The sequence below is a fragment of the Betta splendens genome, chromosome 4 (genome assembly GCF_900634795.4).
Source record: "Betta splendens chromosome 4, fBetSpl5.4, whole genome shotgun sequence".
NCBI classification, from domain to species: domain Eukaryota; kingdom Metazoa; phylum Chordata; class Actinopteri; order Anabantiformes; family Osphronemidae; genus Betta; species Betta splendens.
The window spans coordinates 11,230,529-11,252,200 of NC_040884.2; the positions used below are offsets into that span (position 1 = coordinate 11,230,529).

Genomic DNA, 21,672 nt, shown 5'->3' on the forward strand with positions numbered 1-21,672 from the left:
AGGCTTGGAAGGTGAAGGTCACAGTGGTGCCTGTGGTGATCGGAGCACTAGGGGCTGTGACCCCCAAACTGGAGGAGTGGCTACGACAGATCCCTGGAAAAACATCCGAAATCTCAGTCCAGAAAAGTGCAGTCCTAGGAACAGCAAGGATACTGCGCAGAACCCTCAAGCTCCCTGGCCTCTGGTAGAGGACCCGAGCTTGGAAAGTGGATGAGACCACCCGCGGAGGGTGAGAATAGAGAGTGTGTGTGTGTGTGTGTATATATATATATAATAGTGAAAAGTAATAAAAAGTGAGGTTGTTTGGGGTAGTGGGTGGTTAAGGGGGGGTTGAATCAAGCAATCCAGTGACACCATTTAACAGGTTACGCCTCTGAAGAGTGGTTTTTATTCCATGGGAAACATTAATCTCTTACACATCTAACTTTGTGCAATACAGTTACTCAGGACAGCAGTGCCTACAGTTAATAAATCCATGTTTACGAGGAAAATAATTAACGATAAAAAGATAAATATTAGTTTTGGTGTAGAGCACGACAAGCAGTTCTCTCGACTTGCAGCAGTAGAACTGTATTGCATCAATCTCATAAATATGCCGAACCTCACACCAGTTCTAGGCAGATAAACATACTGGCTTTCACAACAGGACACAGTGTCTATTCCTTCTATTCCTCTGGGTTCAGACCCTTTCTAAGCAACTTGAGACAAACAAAGTGCAATTTAAAACGACAATGACACTAAACACCCAGGGCAAAAAGAACACGCATGGATTTTCATTCCATGCATCTGTATGAGCCAGACTATGATATTAGGAGCACTGTAGAGGCTGCGTTAGAGTTCATGAGAGAGGCGACAACGACGGACATGACACAGACAGGAAGTGTGGTCAAACACAGACAGATGTTCAGGCTCCACAACACAGACCGATGCTTCATAGACTCTATGTCTTACACACAGACGTGGATTTGCGGGTCTTCACATGGCTACTGAAGCATCCGACTCTTTGGGCCGGTTGCGGTCAACGTGCTCCAGCTGTCCAGAGTCTGAGACGTCGTAGCTAGTTTTGTACTTAGCCAGGATCTTCATGAGGGGACGCAGCTTCAACCACCACTGCTCCTTGGGGATCCTGTGACTGCAGAGAGGACAAAGTCACAGTGATGACCCATGTTGGGAATTTTTCCAGTTGAAGAAACATCCTGATGTTTGAGGGTCTGAATATTACCCACGGAAATGAAAACAAATAAAGCCAGACTCAGAGATATCAGTATCTCTCTCTCTCTATCTTTATTTTAGAAAACCTATGCAAATAGCGAACGCTATCACAACTAAATGTTTAAAGCAACCTCTTCCTGTAAAATAAACTTTTCTTATCTTGTAAGTGTAAGGTAAACTATGCTACAGTCAAATCCTTGAGCAGTGGTTTGGTTCACCGATATAAACTAACACTCTTTGATAAACAATGTACTGAATTCACGATTGACTAAACACAAGTCACGAGAGCCACGTTAGAAATAAAATGTATTGGCCCCATCCATAAAGGTCACTAAAGATGATACATACACAAAGTCAGTTTCCTCTGTGAGTTGTACCACGGGCTGGAAGACCAGAGCCCTGCGCCGCATACCCAGCAGACAGCAGGTGTCCTCGCTGTTGGCAAACACTCGGCCTGCAGGGAAACACGTCAGTCAGAGCTGGAGAAGCACACATGATCTGTTGCAAACACACAGCGTGATGCACAGACTTAACATTTTATATTATGTGTTACGGGTTGTTTGGAGTAATGACGACTCTTTGTTTAGCTATATCTGGATGGTGTATTAGACAATCTAAAACAGGTGAACAAAATGTTCACCATTAAGCAATTAAAGCATCATGAAGCACCACAGACAGGAAATGTGGGACAAAGAAGCAAAAGGAAATAGGTGTGTTACTCATTTAGCTCATGCTTATACAATTTTGATCCAATGATACCAATGGACTTGTGAAGTGGACAAATGCTACTATTACACGTACAACACTGACGCATCATAGATGCACCTGGCACAGGCCTGGAGAGGCCGTGTGCTTCTAGAAAACAGGGCAGAATGGGGGAATGAGGGGAGGCAGGGACATGATGTAGACGTCACGGACGCAGCAAAAAAAACAAAACATTTACCTTCGTCTTACGTCATCCAAGTGTTTGGGAAATAGACAGAGAACAGAGAGGAGTTTTAACTTTAAATATAGCCTTTCACACATGGCTTTGGTTTGTTACAACACATGTAAAGAAGAAAGCATGACAATATTTTTATTTGTTACACTGATGGGTATAAATGACCCTGGCTTCCACAAAAGCCACATCTATGCTGTAATGAACAGTGCCTGGCTTTTCACAGCAGAGGAACATAAGCCTTACCGTGTCTGAATGTCTCAACCAATTTTTTAGAAATCCACTGCATGGCCTTGGCAGAGATCTTGGTCCCAAAGTTACGGTCGAACGGAGACGGAGCACCTCCCTGTCACAGCAATTCAGAGGCATTGGTTTATAGTGTTAAAACACCTGCTTAGAATTTTCCCCAATAAGCTCTGCATTCTTCTGCATCTAGAGTATTGTATCTTTATAAGAATCCTACTGTTCTACCTTCAATCTAAGATGTGGCAAACATTTGTAAATCAGAAGACAAAACAGGTGAGCAAAAAAGCATTTGTCAACCAGATTCAATTTTCTGTTTTCAAACTGAAAGACTTATTATGAATGTTAAGAATTGCTTATAATCCTAAATTAATAAATGTATTTTTTGTTTTCCATCACTTGCTGCAGACACAATTTAAACACATTTAATTTGACATACATAGATTGTGAGTGGCAAGATAAGATAAACCATTTATACAGTAGGGAGTATATATGAAAGCATGACTACAAATACAAGCATGCAAAGCTGTTCCTGCCCCCCCGAACATGTACTGTACTTATGTACATGCCAGTATGATGCGGGAACACAGCATGTGAACCTACCTGCTGCATGTGTCCCAGCACATTCTTCCTGCAGTCAAACACTCCCCTCCCTTCCTCAGAGTACAGCTGGTAGATGAAGTCTGTAGTGTAGTTTTCATTACTGTTCTCATTCCTATAAATGGAGAAGCGTTAAAAATATATGAGCCTAGATTCACACAAATGCTGTAGCTGCACATCAGACATCATTTGGATCCTAGAACATTTACTATTAAGCTTAGAGGCCTGTACCAACCTGAGAACCAATCCTCTTTGAATGCTTGTCTTCATTTTCTCTGTCAGATGTTCAACATTGGCCTGTGGAAAGAGGCGCAGCAGGTTAATACCGTAAAGACGATAGACTCAAAGATGACAAAACCCTTTAGTGCAGGGTGTCAAAGTGATGCAGATGAGGGCCATTGCCCTGCTGGTTTTCCACCTCTCCCTGCCCCAGCTCCTGCTGATTACTGTACTTTGACCAGGTGTGTTAAGTCAAACACAAGCTGGAAGAGCCAACTGACACACCTGATCAAGGTAATGAGCAGAGAGAACTGGAAAACCAGCAGGGACACCGGCCCTCGAGGACCGGAGCTCAATATGTGCTTTAGCGGATGAATTCATAATGTCCCCATAGGACCAAATGACACAAGCAGAAAAGAGAAAGTATTATGAAATAATGGGTCACCTGCAGGTCTTTGATGTCAAAGGGCTCCTCATAGATGTAAGCAGCATCAGCTCCAGCAGCCAGGCCTCCTACAGTGGCCAGGTAGCCGCAGTAGCCTCCCATTGTCTCGATAATGAACACGCGCCTCTTGGTGCCACTTGCTGACTGCTTGATTCGGTCGCAAGTCTGACACATGCATAAAAGCTCACAATGTTAGTACGTTAGGTCATGACTCCACACAAAGCATTATTAGAATCTCTGTGTATAGAGAAATGTGGTATATGACTTTCGGATACATTCCACAAAGAAAAACAACAGCACATCACTCGTTTCAAAGCCAACATGCTTGGTTATCACAACTCGCTACACTAAATCTATTAGGACAAGTTTAGGTTAAAAATGCTGCTTTCACCAGTTAAAGAGACCGGAGCCTGAATAAGGGTGAGAGAGCAGATCAAATAATAACATTAGACAGTTACAGCTCAAAGAGGAAACGCATGCATTACACTAGAAGCTAGAAACAAATAGAAATGTTTCAGTAATCTAATCGCAAGTCTTTTAGCCCAATCAAGACAATCAGCTGATAGACAATCACAGCCCAGTTTAAAAACTGAGTTTCCTTCACAGTCATAAAATAAGTGCAACTCATTGTAATGTGACAAAGACTGACAGCTGAAGGACTGTGCACGGTGTGGCTGTATATCTGTTTTGTAGCACCTTTTATTAGACCCAACTTGTAAATACCCATGTCTGTCAAGTCTAGATCGACTCTACGTCGTTTGTCAGAGGCTGAGTAATAGTCCATGCCACAAGTAAAACTATGTCAAATCAAGGGAACACCCCCTTTAATAATAAAAAAATAAGTTCACATGTTGATGTTACATTTTCATCATCTTTGAACACTTTGTTCAAGATGTCTATGATGGTTATTGCAAAGTGTTGACAGCGGTAGTTCGACTGCCTTACCTCCACGATGGCATTGAGGGCTGTGTCGGCCCCAATACTTAGATCTGTGCCCGGTACATTGTTACTTATAGTGGCAGGCAGCATACACATCGGGATGCAAAACTCCTCATAGGTAGCACGAGCTTCATACAGCTGCAGCAGACACTCAAACGCCTGAAGCGGCAGTATATGAAAATGTGTTAGACGGCTGAGAGAGAGGTAAAGCTCTCAGTTTGTTTGAGTGTATCCTGCCAGTCCGGCCCTTTCCGTGTGATAGCAGCTATGGCTTCCCTTTGGCAGAAATGAGGGGAGGACAGAATTGATGTAAATGAAAAAAAAGGATAGGAAGAAAGATAGAAAAGAGGGTGAAGAGAGAGAGAGAGAGAGAGAGAGAGAGAGAGAGGGAGAGAGAGAAAATTGGGTAAAGAAGGAGAGTAATGGGACATACTGTATGGTGGATAACAGGTAAGAAAGAAGGTTCAACACATCAGTTCACAGCATGTGGCCATATCAGCTGTGGTCGGGCACATGCAGACAAGACAAGCACTGATCAGGTGTGGGGAAGGATGGGGAATGAGAAAGATGGCTGATTCTACAACTGACATAGGTTTTCATATAAATAATATTTATTGAGTTTGTCTTTATAATTAATCACTAAACTATGTGTTACTGTGTAGTACTAGGAGCTTTAATGGAACCCCAGATACAGGCAGAACTTTAGAGCTCAGTAATAGAGGAGGTAATTACAGGTAGTAGATGGTAATATTTAGGTAGTAGATGGTAATATTTAGGTAGTATTCATTCATTTAGGTAGTATTCATAGATATCGTCATACATCTAAATTATTATCTCACTGATACCTCATTCTTGCCAAGCTGTAAAGCACTACAAAAGAACTATTAGAATAGTTACACATAATTTGTAATGTATAATATAGTAAAGCATCTAACTGTAGGTGATGTTAGTTAGCCAAACCTGTATAATGTAATTTAATGGAAGAAATAAACAAACAAACCCAAAAGACACACACGCAGGAAGCCAGACAGAGCAAACATGGCTGTCACAACACTTGCACCCCATCGCATGCCTCTGTGCTGTCACTCACTTACCTCTTCGTGAAGGGAGAGATGCTACTCAGCAACTTGGCTTTACCATAACCAGCTATGCCTGTCATCACAGACTGTACTGTCTGGAAGGTACAGTATGTACAGACTGTAATGTCCATAAGGTTCACATCAAATGTTTTTGTGATGGATCATCAATTGGTCGGCATGCTGGCACACACACACTGTGTGACTGGTAAGGTGACTGAGTGAGCCACTGCTCCCTTCTTGAGACACCGTTGGCTGTAGCATGTGTTTGTACCTGCTTGCTTTACATGTATGTGTGATGCCGTGTGTACGTTTGTTGCCAACCCCATCACTTACAGTAGTGATGGCATTCAAAGCCGTGTCAGCGCCAATGCTGAGGTCTGAGCCCGGCACATTGTTGGAGACAGTGGCTGGCACCATGACCATCGGCACACAGAACTCGCCATATTTCTCGCGGGCCGTTAACAATTCCAGCAGTGACAGGAAGGCCTGCAGGGCAGAGCCAAGGGCTTTAGTGTGGGTAAGGGTGGGAACTCTTGGCAGATTTGGTTGAGAGGTGCTACTTGCCACAAGGAAAGGTGAGACAAAAGTGAAGGGAGCCAAGGGGAGGAGCCAGGTCTATCACAACGGACAGCAGCGAAACAGACAGGTACCACTCCATACACGCACGCACACACACACAACACTCATTTACTTGCATACATCACAGAAAGAATAAAGCTGGTGGGCATCTAAACAGGAGTGCGTGGAATGGCTGGAGAAAAGCAGGTGTTCTGTTTCCAAATGAGATGAAATTATAGATTCAGATATACAGTTCCAGTGTTGGTTTACATTTTATTTTAAAATAAAAGACTTTATTTAGAAATTACTCCCATTAGCTCTCTTGCTGCACTTACTGTACTACAGACAGAATTCTGTAAGTCATGATTAGGTGCATAAAATGGGGTAAAACTGATGGAAAACAGTTTATTCATATAGAGCCAATTCACACTTTACAAAAGGAAGGTTGTAGAATTCAACAACCAACAATATCCATACAACAACGGTATATAGGAAACCCAACAAAACAAAACCTACCTCAAATCCACCAATAACTAGAAGTGCGTTTATGTTGTGCTTTCGGATTTGATCGGCTATTTTCTCAGCATGCTTGGCAGGAAGTGTTCTGAGGATAGAAAAATAATCGATATTCAAGAGTACTGATTCAGTCAATAACAACATCAGTGAACAATTAGTTACCTTTTGGTTCCCAGCAGAGATCCACCTTGCCCTGTCCATCCTCCAACATCGCCCCATTTAATCTCCTTGATCTAGTGAGGAGAACAGCAGTAACACCAGGACTCTTAGATCTAACAACTACCAATATCCCATTATTATTCTCATAGTGGTCTTAATTTGAAATATAAATATGTAATTTAAATGGAGATGGTTCAATTATTTTATATATCTTCATTAAATGCTGTTCTTTAAATAAAATGTGGATAAAAGAGGTACAGAAGTACAGTAAGTGAAACCAGCTACAGTTTTCACCTTGTGTCCATCATTTCATGACACCATGAGATCACTTTACTATTAAGATTTTCCTAGTGGACACTCTAGTACATGTCCCAGTGAACAAGTGCTTTAGGACCTACCTGTCCTTTGTAGAATCCCTCGAACCCATCGCTCACAGCAAACATTTTGTGGCCCTCAGAGATGCCTACTCTCACAGCCGAACGGACAGCAGCGTTCATACCTGCTGCAGGGGCACCAACGTTCAGGACAGCCACATTGAAGTTACTCTGAGGAGATGAAACACACAGAAGTGTGTGGGAGTGGATGACGCCATCATACATCTGCTCCTTCGCACCTACAACCACCTGGACAAGCCTGGCGCCTTAGTGAGGACCATGTTCTATGATTTCGCCAGTGCATTTAACACCATTCGGCCTATGTTGCTGGGAGAGAAACTGAAGGACATGCAGGTGCACCTGGATGCGTGTACCTCTAACTGTAACAGCGATCAATTTGTGCAAAATATTTTCCCTAGGATTAATACAGTTTCTTGAATCTTGAAAAGGTGGACATTAAATATGACTTAAATTATTTTATCTTCATTAGAATATACAAGGAGCATTTAACTTGCAGCTAGTCAATATGTCAGTTTTCTGCAGTATCATGTGGTTCTACAGTTTGTGGCCTTGTTCATGAGTCAATTAGGTCAAGCACAATACAAACAAAAACCTGACTTCCACTGCTATCTCTGCTGCTGTAGACGGGCCCTTTGGACAATGTAATAAAAAGCTGCACATTAAATGTCTTAGTGGCTGCGCAGAGGTTTGTCCAGTTCTTGAGCGATTGTGAGAGAGAGAACTCTATCTCCATGTGTGCATTTCTGGTTGGGAAGCTGACAACATCATCATTGTCTGAAGCCCCACATGAAAGGTCAAAATGCCACTGGGCAACTTACAACTGGCAGGTCAGACTCTGGTTTACGATGAGCCAGAAGTTTGTAAGTCCTCAGATTGTTTTCAAAACTCCTGCATTAAAACAAGGCACCATTTAGACAACAAAAATAAAAAGATTATCATTTTAAAAACACACTCTGAGTGAAAATGTGGAGTGACAATAAGCTAATTTACTGTAATCATAACAACAACAGCAACAACAAATTTTATATATGTTTTCACCCATTTGTCAATTTTCAGAAATCACAAACTTTTGTCAAGATTCCTCTCTTAAAAAAGCCATTATCATCTTCTTCTTCTGTATCTCGTACTCTGACCATGATGTCAGAGGAAATAGAGGGCTGTGTGAAAACAGTGAATTGGATCATACCTGCCCCGGAGCTTCACTGCCTCCTCAAACCGTTTATCATCCATTGCCTTTTGAACTTCTTGTGTCTAAGGAAAAAAAAGGCTTTTATTGTTGAAAGTACTGTATTATGTTATGCAGTTTACTTCCTGTAAATGATCTATTATGAGATCACTGGCTACATTCCAAGAGTGAAGTTGGAGCATGATTCCACGTGTCAATATCTATTCAAAGGCAGAAACTAAGAGATAGAACAGCGTGTAAGCTTCTTGTTACATGTACAACCACTTCCTGCCTTAACCTACAACATCTGAAAACACATGGCTTGAGATTTTCCTCAATTCTGGGTTTATAATCGTTTGATGACAAATCAGTACAAGGAGATTACATCACCATCATGTTGGCAGTCATCGCCTGCCCTGCTGTGGATAATCATTAACCAGAATCTGCACTTGAACAATATGACTCTCTTGCAAACATAACTCCAGGTCTAATGCGTTCTGGTTGTTAACAATACTTCTCCAACCTGTCAGCAGTTGATCAGTTGTCCTGTCCTGCACAGGACATGAATTGAATACGCTTTGCAGTTTCCTCTCTCTGCTGACTTTGTGGATTTCTTTAAGTCTGTGTGTGAACATGCATGTGTCCGTGTTTGTGTGTGGCCTGTTTCCAGGACAGACTAGTACTTGCCATTTGTACACACTCCATCAGAGGCAAGCGCACCGATTGGTTTCCACACAGAGAAACCACACAGGCTGGTGTGTTGGCCGTGGTCTCTAGAAGCGCAAGAACAGCCTCCACACCCATACGACTGGCCTGAGAGAGAAGGCACAAACAAAATGCATCATCATGTTTACGCAATGTTTTCCTTTACACGTATCTTGTTTTCCTCTCCAATTGTGACTGTGAAGTTTTTGCTTGTCACTTCAGTTGGTCTGTGTTAAAAACAAATGGCTCTGCAGCCGACTGTCTCTGTTGCAGTGCTTAACGTGTTGAGTCACAAATCTGTTAATGTGCTTAAACTAAGCCAGGAAGCCATTTCTCTTTACTCGCACGCAGGATGCAACATATGTAATTCTGGACAACTGGGCATGTAAAACACCTTACATAAAAAGCTCATGGGTATCATCTGCATTAGCATAAAAGCTGTAAAAAAACAATAAAATATGAAAATTTCACAAAAAAAAATTTTCAGAACAGAAACAAAATGTTTAACAAATCAGCCAATTTATCATGACTACAGTAGTTCACCTAAATGTGTATTTATGCGCTCTTGCAACACTGAACCAATGTCTAAATAAAAAAGCAGCTTAATCTATCTAAACTACTTAAGGATCAAATCCTAATACTGAAAAGGCAGAAACGAACTAAAAAATAAATGCAATAACTAAAGTGGTGTACATACCAGGATGCGGTCAAACGCAGATGGGGTCCCTCCTCTCTGCACATGGCCCAGGATTGTCACCCGTGTGTCAAAACCCAAGGATTTGACAACAAGCTAGGAAAATGCAATGCACAATTGTTTACAGTGACCAAGGGAATTCGTTCAAATATTTCTCAAAATACTATTAATGACTTAACTACTGGTCCTTCGGTGTGAAAAACTATACATTTCTCAGACATATTACCATTACAAATACAGTGTAATATAAAATAAATAATAAAATATATATATATATATATATATATATATATACTATATATATATATATTTTATATCTAATATTATATCTATATATTTCTCTCTCTTTATATATCTATATATCTATTATATATATCTATATTATCTCTATTTTTCATATCTCTCTATATCTCTCTCTCCTCTATCTATACTCTCTCTCTCTCTCTCTCTCTCTCTCTCGCTCTCTCTATATCTCTCTCTCTTCTATCTCTCTCTTCTCTCTCTCTCTATCTCTCTCTCTCCTACTCTCCTCTCTCTCTCTCTCCTCTCCTCTCTCTCTCCTTTTCTCTATCTCTCTCTTTTTCTCTCTCTATCTCTCTATCTCTCTCTATCTTCTCTTCTCTCTCTCTCTCTCTCTCCTCTCTCTTTCCCCCCTTCCCTCCTGTCTGCGCATGAATGGACACATCACATAAACACAACAGAAGAGCTGGAGAGAAGGGGAAACAGCGAACCACAAGCAAGCCATTCTAATTTTTCAGTCATGTTAAGAGGGAGCTCTTATTCTGATGTCACAATCTAAAGCGGGAAGTGCTATACTTAACAAAAACTTCTGACTATTTGAAAAGCAAATAAATAATTTACAAATTCAGTTAGTGAGGGATCATACCATAACGTAAGGCAATTTATAGTAAATGTGCTGTTCTGTATTGCATAAAACTACTGTACGTATATAACATGGATGAATAAAATAAATGATGTCTTGAGATGAGCTTTAGTGTGGAGATCTGGCCAGGGTCTTACAGCAGCAGTAGTAGTAGTAGTAGTAGTGTGAAAGCCATCTTACCAAACTAGCAAGTGTGTCTGACAGAGCATTCCAAGAACACAGCAACAGAGTCAAAGCCACACCAGGGCAGCAGTACAGGAGTAGAGATCATACAGGGAGGGCACTTGAAGCTGGAACCTGACAAACTCTTTCACAAAGCTCTGTACTTACATCCTTAATATAGTCAGTGGTAATGGGCTTGGTGTTACGATCAATCGCCCCTTCGGCTACAATTATGATATTCAGCCTTTTCTTTCCTGCTCGGTTCTATAGGGAGGGGTGGGTGAAGAAAACAACATGACAGAAAAACTGAGACTGTGGCTGTGACGTGGGCTTTCAGAAGCACAGAGGGCCAGACAATGGTGACGACAGCCTGGGAGCTGCCAAGAGAACCTCAAAGGACACGTTTTTTAGCAATGGCGCCTTCGTTCCAGCATGACGTTAGGACATAGCCTGCTTTTAATAACAGAAGAATAATGACAAAATTTGTGGTTCATGTGAAATTCTGTTGAAAAGGTCTTTTCCATCAGTCGGGTCTCCGTGCTTCTGGCTTCCCCTTTCTTTGCAATCAGATACTCACATCCTTTACATTACTAGAGGTTATAGTCTTTCCGTGCCTGTCAAGGGCTCCCTCTGCAACTATGATTATGTTGAGCCTTGTGCCCCTGGAGCGGGTCTGAATCATATAACAGCGTGTTTCCAAAGCAGAAAGAAAACAGTAAAACACCAAACAACACCTGTTTTTACATTGGTCATCTATTTAGTCCTTTGTGAAAGAAGGAATAGGTTAAATATGGAATATATAACATGGACACTGATACAATATAGTTTACTGGGTATACTACATGTGCAGCGATAATTTAACATCATGTTACCGCAGACAGTTTTTGACACATCTTCTCCTCCCATCCGTCCTCTGGGGGCATCTCAGGGATGAGCACCCAATCAGCTCCACAGGCCAGAGCGCTCACAAGGGCCAGGTAGCTAGCATGGAACAAACACATACAGCACTAGTTATATGAAGACAGACAGAAAGGTTTGGTTCTGCCTAGTACTGTTTGGCTCATCACATGCTTACCCACAGTGTCTCCCCATGACCTCCAACACAAATGTCCTCTGGTGACTGAAAGCAAAGAACAGAACGCAGGATTTAGAAGTGCAGATTAATAGGTAAATAACAGGAATGGTGTCTGCCACAGCACATATTTGACACGTGGTGCTGAATCCAACATGTGATGGCATGTTATTGTTTGTACCTCCACTAAAAGTTACTACTTTGTACAATTACTGTAGGTAGAGATACTGTACTAATACTTGACTTATGTTGTTTAGACATGCATTTCATTTTGTATTTGTAAATTTAGGAGGCACTACAGTTTAGAGCACAATCAAGTCTCTAGCTGCACTATCGCGCCCTTACCTCTGGGCAGTCGTCATAATTGCATCCACCACCTCGATGATTCTGTGCAAAGCGGAGTCGGTTCCAATTGTCATGTCAGTTCCGCAGAAGTCATTATCAATGGAGCCCACCATCCCCACAATGTGAAGGGCCGAGTACTTCTGAACTGCATCCTCCTCAATCAGACCTGGAAGAATCAGGTAAATTGAAATTAGGGCTGCAACAAGTAATGTATTGATTATTAGACAAGTTCTATTCATAAGTAGTTTTACTTTATTATTTAACAGCGGTAAATAAGACTAGAGTTTTTAAAACATCCAAAATTATTACTGTACCTATCTAGAACATCTTCATTTTTATGCCACTGCAGACAATAATTTGTCAAAACTAAACCCATTCAGTCTATTCGAATGCTGTTTGTACATTCAGAGTTGTAAGTAATCGTTTTAAAAGTGGAAATACTGCAATTAATAAGAAAATATTGCATTACAAACTTCAAAATATTAATATAATAACTTTACATAAAGTACTAGTAGTAAGTGCATCCTTTCAAAAATGTAGTGTAACCTTTGCTTACATTACAAAATAGAAAATGGGTGAAGCAAACATAAGCTCAAGCTTTCCTTGGTACTGTACCTTGCTCCACAAGCTCTGCCAGTAGCCCACTCCACTCCTCCCTGAAAAGGTTGGCTCCTGTCAGGCTGCCATCTCCACCGATGACACACAGATTGGTGATGCCACGCTGCAACAAGTTGTGGGCTGCCTTCAGACGACCCTCATGGGTGCGAAACTCTTTGCAGCGGGCGCTGCCAATCACAGTTCCACCCTGGCGGCAACAAATGTGAATATTCATCAAAGCAACTCGTTTGAGCCTCGCTTAGACAACACTGACTGCCCTGAGGACCTATCTGTGCAGAAAAATGACATGACTAGGGGGAGAAAGTGTGATTATTATTATTTTATTTTAATGTTTTGCTATAACACAGACTTCCACCCGGAAAGCTGGAGCAGAAAGCTAATACCCCTATATTCATTCCATTAAATATGTGTAACACTGTCTGTGATAGTTACTCACCACTTGCAACATGCTGGAGACACTTTCCCATGAAGCCTCCTCTATGTTGTCCCCACCATCCACCATACCCTGATATCCCTGTTTAAACATATAATGAGATTTTTAGTACAAAACACTCACATGCTACTGTAACAGCTGTAATTAAATTAGCAAAAGTAGGTCACAATTACTCGATCTGAAAGAATTACCTAAAATCTATTGCAATGACACGTGGCAGTAAAAATAAACATGCTTTATTTAAACATATCACTCCTCATACAGTGTCATGAGCAAGCAAAGTTTATGATACCTGAGCAGGGAATGACTTTCACAGGCCAGCTGCTAAAGCCTTAAGTCTGTTACGTAACAGCACACAACATACACAGATGTGCTGGAATCAGAGGATGATTAGGAAGTACAAGGCTAAGGTCTCAAGATTATTTAGTTCACTGAAGAAGACCTTTCACAGAACACCCCAGTCTCTGTTTCAGATATGTCTTACCCTTTTCATCTGAAGTGAAAATATAAAAATATGTACAGTATAGTGCTTTCTCATTATGTTTTCAATCTTATGTTTTATCTAATAGACCATGACATGTGACAAACAGGTCTTATTAAGGATTATTGTACATAAAGAAATTCACCTCATGAATGAAATAGACTTTTGCTCCCACGTATAGACCCATTCGAACCACAGCACGAACAGCAGCATTCATCCCTAGAAGAAAAAAGAACATCAAAGAAAAACATTAGTGCATTAGTAGGATAAATACTGTAGCAACAAATGGTTTAAATCAATTAAATAAATTTTTATTGGTTTAAGCTGTGTGGATATTTGTTTTGTCTTTGTAGCAAAGAACTACTGTAAGGCTTAATGTTGATTCAACTAGATTTCTCTCTCTGCATGCTGAATGTGCTCAACACGGACGCCCTGTGTTGCTCAGACGATCTGTGGCTAGGCCACATTTTTACCCTTCCACAACATTGCCAATTTTGGGCATCATGGTTGCAAGCTCCTCCTTTAGTTACCCAAAGAGAACCCAGTAATGAGTGGGACACTGCTCTGTGACTTGAATGTAAATGGCAGGTAAGCTTTAAATGCTGACAATGGCATTAATTGATGAAGCTTTACCCACAGTGGGCAGACAGGAACTTGGCCACAGGGAGAGGCAACGGAAGAAAAGAACTAGCTTTCCATAAAATGCTGAATGCTTCACTCCTAATGGGGAACTATGTAGTACTGTTACTAAGCAACACAAGGACAAGGCTATGAAGGGAACAAGACAGTAACAGTGTGAGTAATAAAGGGAACCAAGACTTTAGAGTGTAAAAAACAGAAATAAGAAAGTGGAGAGTCATCAAAGCAGTAAGCAGCATTCAAAGCTAGTAGAAAAGGAGCACAACTATATTGTTATGTAATGTTCAAATCAACTGAATCAATCTGACATTTAGGAAGACAACAGACTAAATGGGTCATGGTAGATGTGTCCTTCATTAGTCGTGTTGAGGTGCAGAAGAAAATAACATTCTGCATGACTGGCACCTTTTCATGCAGACTGAGATAAAGGTCAACACACAAGGACATTGTACTTATCATTTTAGCACACATCCTCTTTACTTGTAGGACTAGGCTTCAAATTTTTTATTAAAACTTATAGATAGAGTTGCCTCTGAGTTAACCTGCTATGCTGTAGATTTGGACTCCTTCATATACTAAACACACATAATATTCTAACCTTTTCTGTTTATATCTGTTTCTGTTTATATAGCCTTTTTTCTCCCATACTGTACTTGTGCCTCCGTCTCTCTCGCTGTACCTGCCAGATACCATTGGACCCAACCATCCTACCTGTGTTCTGTTGCTGCCTGTTGTTGTTTCTGTTATGTTTTTTTGTTCCTCTATCTGTTCTCTATCCCCTCACCCTCAGTTGATGCAGATGGCTGTCTACCTTGAACCTGAATCTGCTGGAGGCGTCATCCTCTAATGTGGGGGATTACCCTCTACACTGCTGTTAATAAAATAAAAATTTACAATTTTTAATTTATGAATTGACTTTTGAATTACAAAAGTATGCTCAGGTGGGTTTTCTATATAGTTTCGTTTATTGCTCTGTTGTATAAAGTGTCCGGAATACTAAGAACTGGCCCAGTAGTTATTTTAATAACTATTTTATTAATTAATTCCCCCGAACTTCAACCCAACATTCTCTTGGAAGTTGTAAAAACCAGCTAAAATTTCCTCACAACAATACAATTTTTTCACACAAGAAAATAAAGATAATTTTTCTGTGTGTTTGTTGGTGTCTGTCCACCCACTGTGAAGTCTAGCTATGAACCCACCCAACAGACATTTATTCGTCATAAACAAACTGATTTGCATTAAGATGAAAGACCTAATTAGCTCAGTTCTGTGGATCAACTCCCTAGAAGTATCCAGAGGGCTCTAGAGACAAGGCAGAAAGTGAAGTACAAAAATACATCTGAAATTATTCCTTCATGCCACAAAGAATAACTGACACTGATTCGTCACTGTGCAACTGTAGACAAATCATGACGCCTGGTGTCTGGAGGTTTACAAAATAGATAACACTGCATCGTTTAAAAACCATCACTGTGCTCAGGTTTTGCTTAATGGCAGCCTGATATTCCGTAACCCCAGTAGACCTTTCAATATAAAAACAAAAGCCATTGTGGCATCGTGGTGTAGCTTTCCATAGACCTTGAAAGCTCCAACACTAATGAGAAAATAAACTTTCAAGTGTAGAATCCTGTAAGATCATGTTAGAGTGGCTGAAAAACCAAAGCTCAGTGGAAGCTGGAATAATGACAATACACAGAAAAGTAGATGACAATCAAATCTGAAACAGGTCCATTAAACTAAATGTCCTAATAATGTGGCAAAGTTAAAGATGTTCTATAAGACCAAAATGAGGCTGAACACAAATATACGTATGCATTTCATATTATGTTATATGTTTCTTTTGCACTACTCATATCATTAAATTAGTTGTAATACATTATTCCAGCGACAAAAATGTGCTTCACATAAAGTCAAACAACTCTTTTCGAAGGAGCTACTTTGCATCCTCCTTATTACAGTCACGATGTCATTTTGTTACTCTTTAGCCAATCAGGAGAAGAGCCGGTGAGCACGTGACCGCAGTTTTCTCTCTGACGCAGGTCTTACTGCTAGAGACTGAGCAGAGATGTATGCAACTTATCACGTACACAGGATACGGGCATCCCACCACCGGTTCACACGGGGCATCCCCCCTCGTCATACCTCACCGATGATTAACACGCTAAGAAAAAGCTATGTCTGCTGCCGTTTGTCACTAAAATGATCGATGAGTCGCCACCGAGGTTCGATTCAGTGACTTGTACTTACATGCCAATACTCTGAGTCAATTAAGATAGCGGGTTACCGTTACTTTAACGCTTAAATTAACTTGCCAAGTACAATGCCGTATTAAACACAGACACGTATGTATAAAAAATAAAATATGTTATGATCAAGTATGAAGCACGGAGTAGTTTGACCTTGGTGGCTGATGCCATCGCGTGCAGGAATGAATGCGTGCCATCAAATCTATACCGGAGGGGGATGCCGTTAGCGAGTTACAGTAGTTAGCAGCGGTGGTCACGCGCTAGCATGCTAACGGGTGACTGTCTTCCTGGACGAACACTCATAAACCCGCAGTTTTTCTGTGGCGGATTGCGGCCACTGCGCCATGTTTTACACGTTATTACAGATGGAAGACACGCCACTTCTCGGACGGCCCAGCATCACACGTCTGACGCCGCGTATTTTCGCCCTCTACGGGCTCGTCCACATTAATAACCTGCGTGAGAAAGTGTCAGCGCACACTTTTACCTTGAGCATCCCCTCCGCTCGTCAGCACCGCGATGGCTTTCCCCGCTCCCGACAGGTTCTCAAAGAATATTTTCTTTCCGTCTGGGTGCGCCATTTTGACAGCGGTTCACTGTATGTACCGTTATAACTTAATAAAATACTAAAACGTAGCCCCTGTAGAATACTATAGTGCTAAAATGATGAAGGACAACGGTCTTCCGCCCCCTTTACCTATGTATCGACAGTTACCCTCCCTCTTTTCCGCGTCTGTTTCTCTGCTGTGGTCTGATTCGCGCAGGCTACCGTCAGGAATGATTGGCGTCGCAAGGGACCAATCATATCTCGATATATGTGACTCCAGTGTCAATTTAAACCAATGGAATTTTTTTACCTACAGTTGCACTTTACTTGCGATATCGTTTGCTGTTTAGTTATTTTCAGATATTTTGTACGGATCATTATCATCTGTTTTATGCATGTGTATAATTTATTGCATATGTTTTCCTCACAAAAGCCGTCAGATCGAAGCCAGCATTTTTGTGCTCATAGTACTGGAGTAGTATATTATAGTAATGAATACATGTGTGGCTGTGAGTAGGCAGTTGGTTTTTCATTGTTATAAGACCAAATCCATAGCTCCTATTTGACTTATCTACATTGTCTTCAAAGTTCCCCGTGACAATTATGAAACATGCAATATTTAATTTGGGTTCCTTGTCTCACTATCTCCATCCAGTGGCAGGAAAAACAATTTACAAACACAACGACAATATTTTAGATTTTGGCAGCAATAATAGAGCCACAGAGAGACAAAATATGACTATATTTTTAAAAAAATCACTATAATTATAATTAAAAATAGCAATTCATTGGCGCTCAGCTTATCCAAGCTAACTACACCCTGGACAAGATGTCAGTGAAACACAGGGCCATATACAGTAGAAGGACAGTCACTCACTTTCACATTCACATCTGTGAATTCACTTTGGGTTTCCCCAGGTTCAATCTTTTACCTAAATAAGCATTACTGAAGCCTGTACTGTAACATCCACTTTGTGTAGCAAAAGTTAGACTGAATAAAATAAAAAAACCTTTCATCTTTCTTTTTAGTATTTAATTTAAATCTATGTTTTAAACTACATTTGGTCCCCTTGTTAGCACAATAGACAATCAAGAAACCACTTCTGTTATTTTTCATTATCATTTCATTATCATTTGATCATTATTAGATCAATTTGGCTGAGGTGTTTGGCTAAACATGCACAATATATGTCTGGCCTGTGTGTCCATGTAAATGTTAAAAACAAGAAACAGTTGAATGAATAGGTAAGGTCAGTGTTTGAGTCTGATGGAAGTCTGAAGTTTTATCTCTAATTTAGCACCTGCTGACATCTGAAAACTCATTTTAATGTTATGATGCCAATAAAATGTTGTACTGTATATAGTGATGTACCCTAACATCTAACTAATAATACATGAAACATTTGTGAACCTACATAATGCAAATGATAAGGTAATTACTATAAAATGTACAGTATGTCTGTAGCTTTTGTCTCTTTGAATTGTAAGCTTCTGAGAAAGGCAATTGCCTCCATTACGTTGCATATCTTATTCACTTCAGGTATTTGCAACTGAAAACGTGGCTTAGCTGAACCCTGCAAAATGATGCTGCCAGCTGGAAGCTAAAGTAAAGCCTTCCCTTTGCCTCATCAGTGTTTTGCTTCACACACCATGGCCCTGCTGTATATCTGTTGTTGTGTAGTGTATCATCTAGGTACAAAAGCTAAGCAGTGTGCAAAAACTTGTGATTAAGCAAATAGTTGTCTTACTTTTCATTAATACGCTTTGTATTTGATCCAAGGTTACATTATTAAGACCTACGGTATTTTGTTTGAGCAGCTTGGAAATCCTGTCCCATGTCGACGTAACAGCTTCTCAAACACAGAGGACATAAGTGTCATCTTTCAGAGGAGTATTCAAAGGCTCACGTGGTGCGGTAAACCTGAGCCTTTAATTGTGGCTGCAATCGAAGCGCTTCTTGTTATTATTACTGGAAGCCCCTATGGACATGGAAAGCAGCGCAAAGACAATGGCTGATTGAAGTGCTTTGAATGTCTTTACTGTATGTCAGGGTGTGGTGTCAGGACCAAATGAAGAAGCTGACAGGTCTTGTTACTCTGTTTTATGAGGCCATTAAAATTCAGTAAAGGGTAGAAGTAAAAAATATAATTTAACTTTACCACAACATATATTATGCATTCTTGTGTAATTGTGCTATTGTATATAATCATTCTGCAACATTCAGCTTTGCATTGCATTTGTTTTTCCATTCAAAGTTACGGTTGGACAGTATTTTTTTTTTGTTAGTTCATACATGTGAGTAGATTAAGTTTGGGTTTCTGTATTTTGCATGTACAAATTTTAAATATACAAGTTTAAAAGAGAATGATAGTTTCAAACCATTACTCTGTCATGCAGTAGTGCAACATGAGGCTGATTGTTACTGTTCTTTCTTTCCAGCAGAGGTCTCTCATGACACCATTTTATGTTCCCAGTTGTCATCCGTTCCTTAAGGAGCATCTCACTCTATGTCAAATTACATTCCTGTTGGTAATTTTGCACCACAAACTTCATCTGGTATTGCATTGCTCAGCTGCTACTTATATCCCAGGGGAAATCAGGGCCCAGTGTGAGCAGATTTGTGCAATAGGCTCAAATTGATTGTTTGTTCATTGGCTGGAGGTTGTCATTCAGATTGGCCTGTGTTTGTTGGGATAAGGTTTTAGCTGTTGTGCCCTAAAAGGATGGAGGTCAATCTATATCCACCCCAGGAGAACGAGTGCTGCTCACTGATGTACTGCACGGAGCAAGTCCATGTCGAGCCAAAAGATACAAATTAAAAGACCTCAAGCATGTTCATCATTGCTGAGCTACAATAAACTGACACACTATTTACAAGATGTAGGCAGTAACAAATGCATTGGACGTAAATACATTGTTTACACTTGTTTGCTGTTCATTTAAGACACAGGTTTACAAGTGAGACGAAAGGATTTTAGTGGTATATTTAAATGATTGCTGTTTGCGCTAAAACAAATTGTTTTAAATATTTGAAGTGGCGTGGACTGTTCCGGCCACCAGCTTTAGTAAAGTGCGACATGTTATGTTAATCTGTTTGATTCTGTTCAATCGCCTTCAGATTCAAAATGGCTGCTTCTCCTGCTGTAGTTTGCATGTTAATTTGTTCTTTTTACCAACAAACCCATGCGTAAACCGGTAGTAGTCATCTCAAGCTATTTATTATTTGCACCACCAGTCTCAGGTTGTTCTTATAATTGTTGTTTCAAATTCTAAAGCACTAATATTTACAGTATAGCGACACAATAATTTATAATAACAAAAACAGATATTATGTTACAACCCATTACCAAATCTTTGATTCCATTTTTACCTTTGTGAATCATTGGTTTAATCTATAATTGAATATAAATCACCCATGTAAATGAAAATATTTTCCACTGTGAAAATATTGCTGATGTGTAACAGTGTGTACAGGAATATTATGGTGAGAATATGTACGAAAAAAAACTTATGAATCTATGAATCTATCATTTGCAGGCTGCTACTGTACCTACAGCAATCATGCAACGCTGATATTGTATAATTACTGTGTTCTTTACGAGCCACTGTTAGCAGCTGTGCAATTATTGCATGTAATCGTTGTATTATAACCTGTTTGTTGGCTGCTGTGTTCAACATGAGAATGGATAATGTGAAGTGCACAGCACTGACTGTGATGTTATGCAAAGAACAGAGAGCCGTGAGCAACAGCGTGTGTCCGGTAACTGCTTCACACACAGTCATACAGTAAGTTCGGTGGCAGACTTTAACAGCTGATTCTGACCATAATTAACAAGCATTAAATAGGTTCTATTTCTTCTTATTTCAAACCAGCAGATTAGTTTGATTCCAGCAGGTACAGAAATACCATCATCTGAGGGTTAATAGGGGTCACATTTCGCCATCAAGAACATATATTTTTTTTAGCAGCACATCACAGAGTAGAAATAAACGACAAAAGAAGTAACAAAAAAGAACACAAAGAGATGGTTTATAATGTCAGGTAATAGCACAGAGGTTGTGAACTGATTTCTTTTCCTCTCTGATTGCCACATGGGAACAAATGAGCGAGCTGCCAATCTGCTGAACTGATTTCGGGGGGCCTCAGGTTGCTGATTAATGAAATGTGGGAGGACAAAAAGACGTGTGCGAGTGGTGCCACAGCCTACCTACAATCCCTCACTGCTTTTCCTGATTGGGCTAATCACCCCATTGTCCCTCAGCACTTTTGAGCCTGAGATTTTAAATGGCAAGAAGAAAAGACTGATGGAAAGAATTGCTCACAAACCGCATTTCCGTTCTAAACCCCCCCCCCCCCCCCCCCCCCCCCTCTTTTTT

At 40.4% G+C, this 21,672-nt stretch overlaps 1 protein-coding gene across 4 annotated transcripts; it reads right to left on the reverse strand.

Moving 5' to 3' along the window:
• Nucleotides 1-356: 356 nt before the first annotated feature.
• pfkpa (phosphofructokinase, platelet a) lies at nucleotides 357-17,478 on the reverse strand. Of its 4 annotated transcripts, XM_029147344.2 has the most exons (23): nucleotides 17,236-17,478; nucleotides 14,006-14,079; nucleotides 13,383-13,460; nucleotides 12,944-13,133; nucleotides 12,329-12,494; nucleotides 11,987-12,031; nucleotides 11,784-11,892; nucleotides 11,080-11,175; nucleotides 9,870-9,962; nucleotides 9,155-9,280; nucleotides 8,489-8,553; nucleotides 8,121-8,190; nucleotides 7,306-7,452; nucleotides 6,911-6,981; nucleotides 6,749-6,836; nucleotides 6,008-6,160; nucleotides 4,602-4,754; nucleotides 3,657-3,821; nucleotides 3,228-3,289; nucleotides 2,996-3,107; nucleotides 2,396-2,495; nucleotides 1,561-1,666; nucleotides 357-1,132 (listed from the first exon to the last, which is right to left on the reverse strand). In XM_029147344.2, exons 1-23 carry the CDS (start codon nucleotides 17,327-17,329, stop codon nucleotides 976-978), a joined length of 2,520 nt encoding a protein of 839 aa, XP_029003177.1. In that variant the 5' UTR covers nucleotides 17,330-17,478; the 3' UTR covers nucleotides 357-975. The 4 variants fall into 4 exon arrangements, with proteins under 4 accessions (XP_029003177.1, XP_029003176.1, XP_029003174.1 ...); XM_029147343.2 differs by lacking the exon at nucleotides 4,602-4,754; XM_029147341.2 differs by lacking the exon at nucleotides 6,008-6,160 and having other exon boundaries at nucleotides 17,236-17,476.
• Between the last annotated feature and the right edge of the window lie 4,194 nt (nucleotides 17,479-21,672).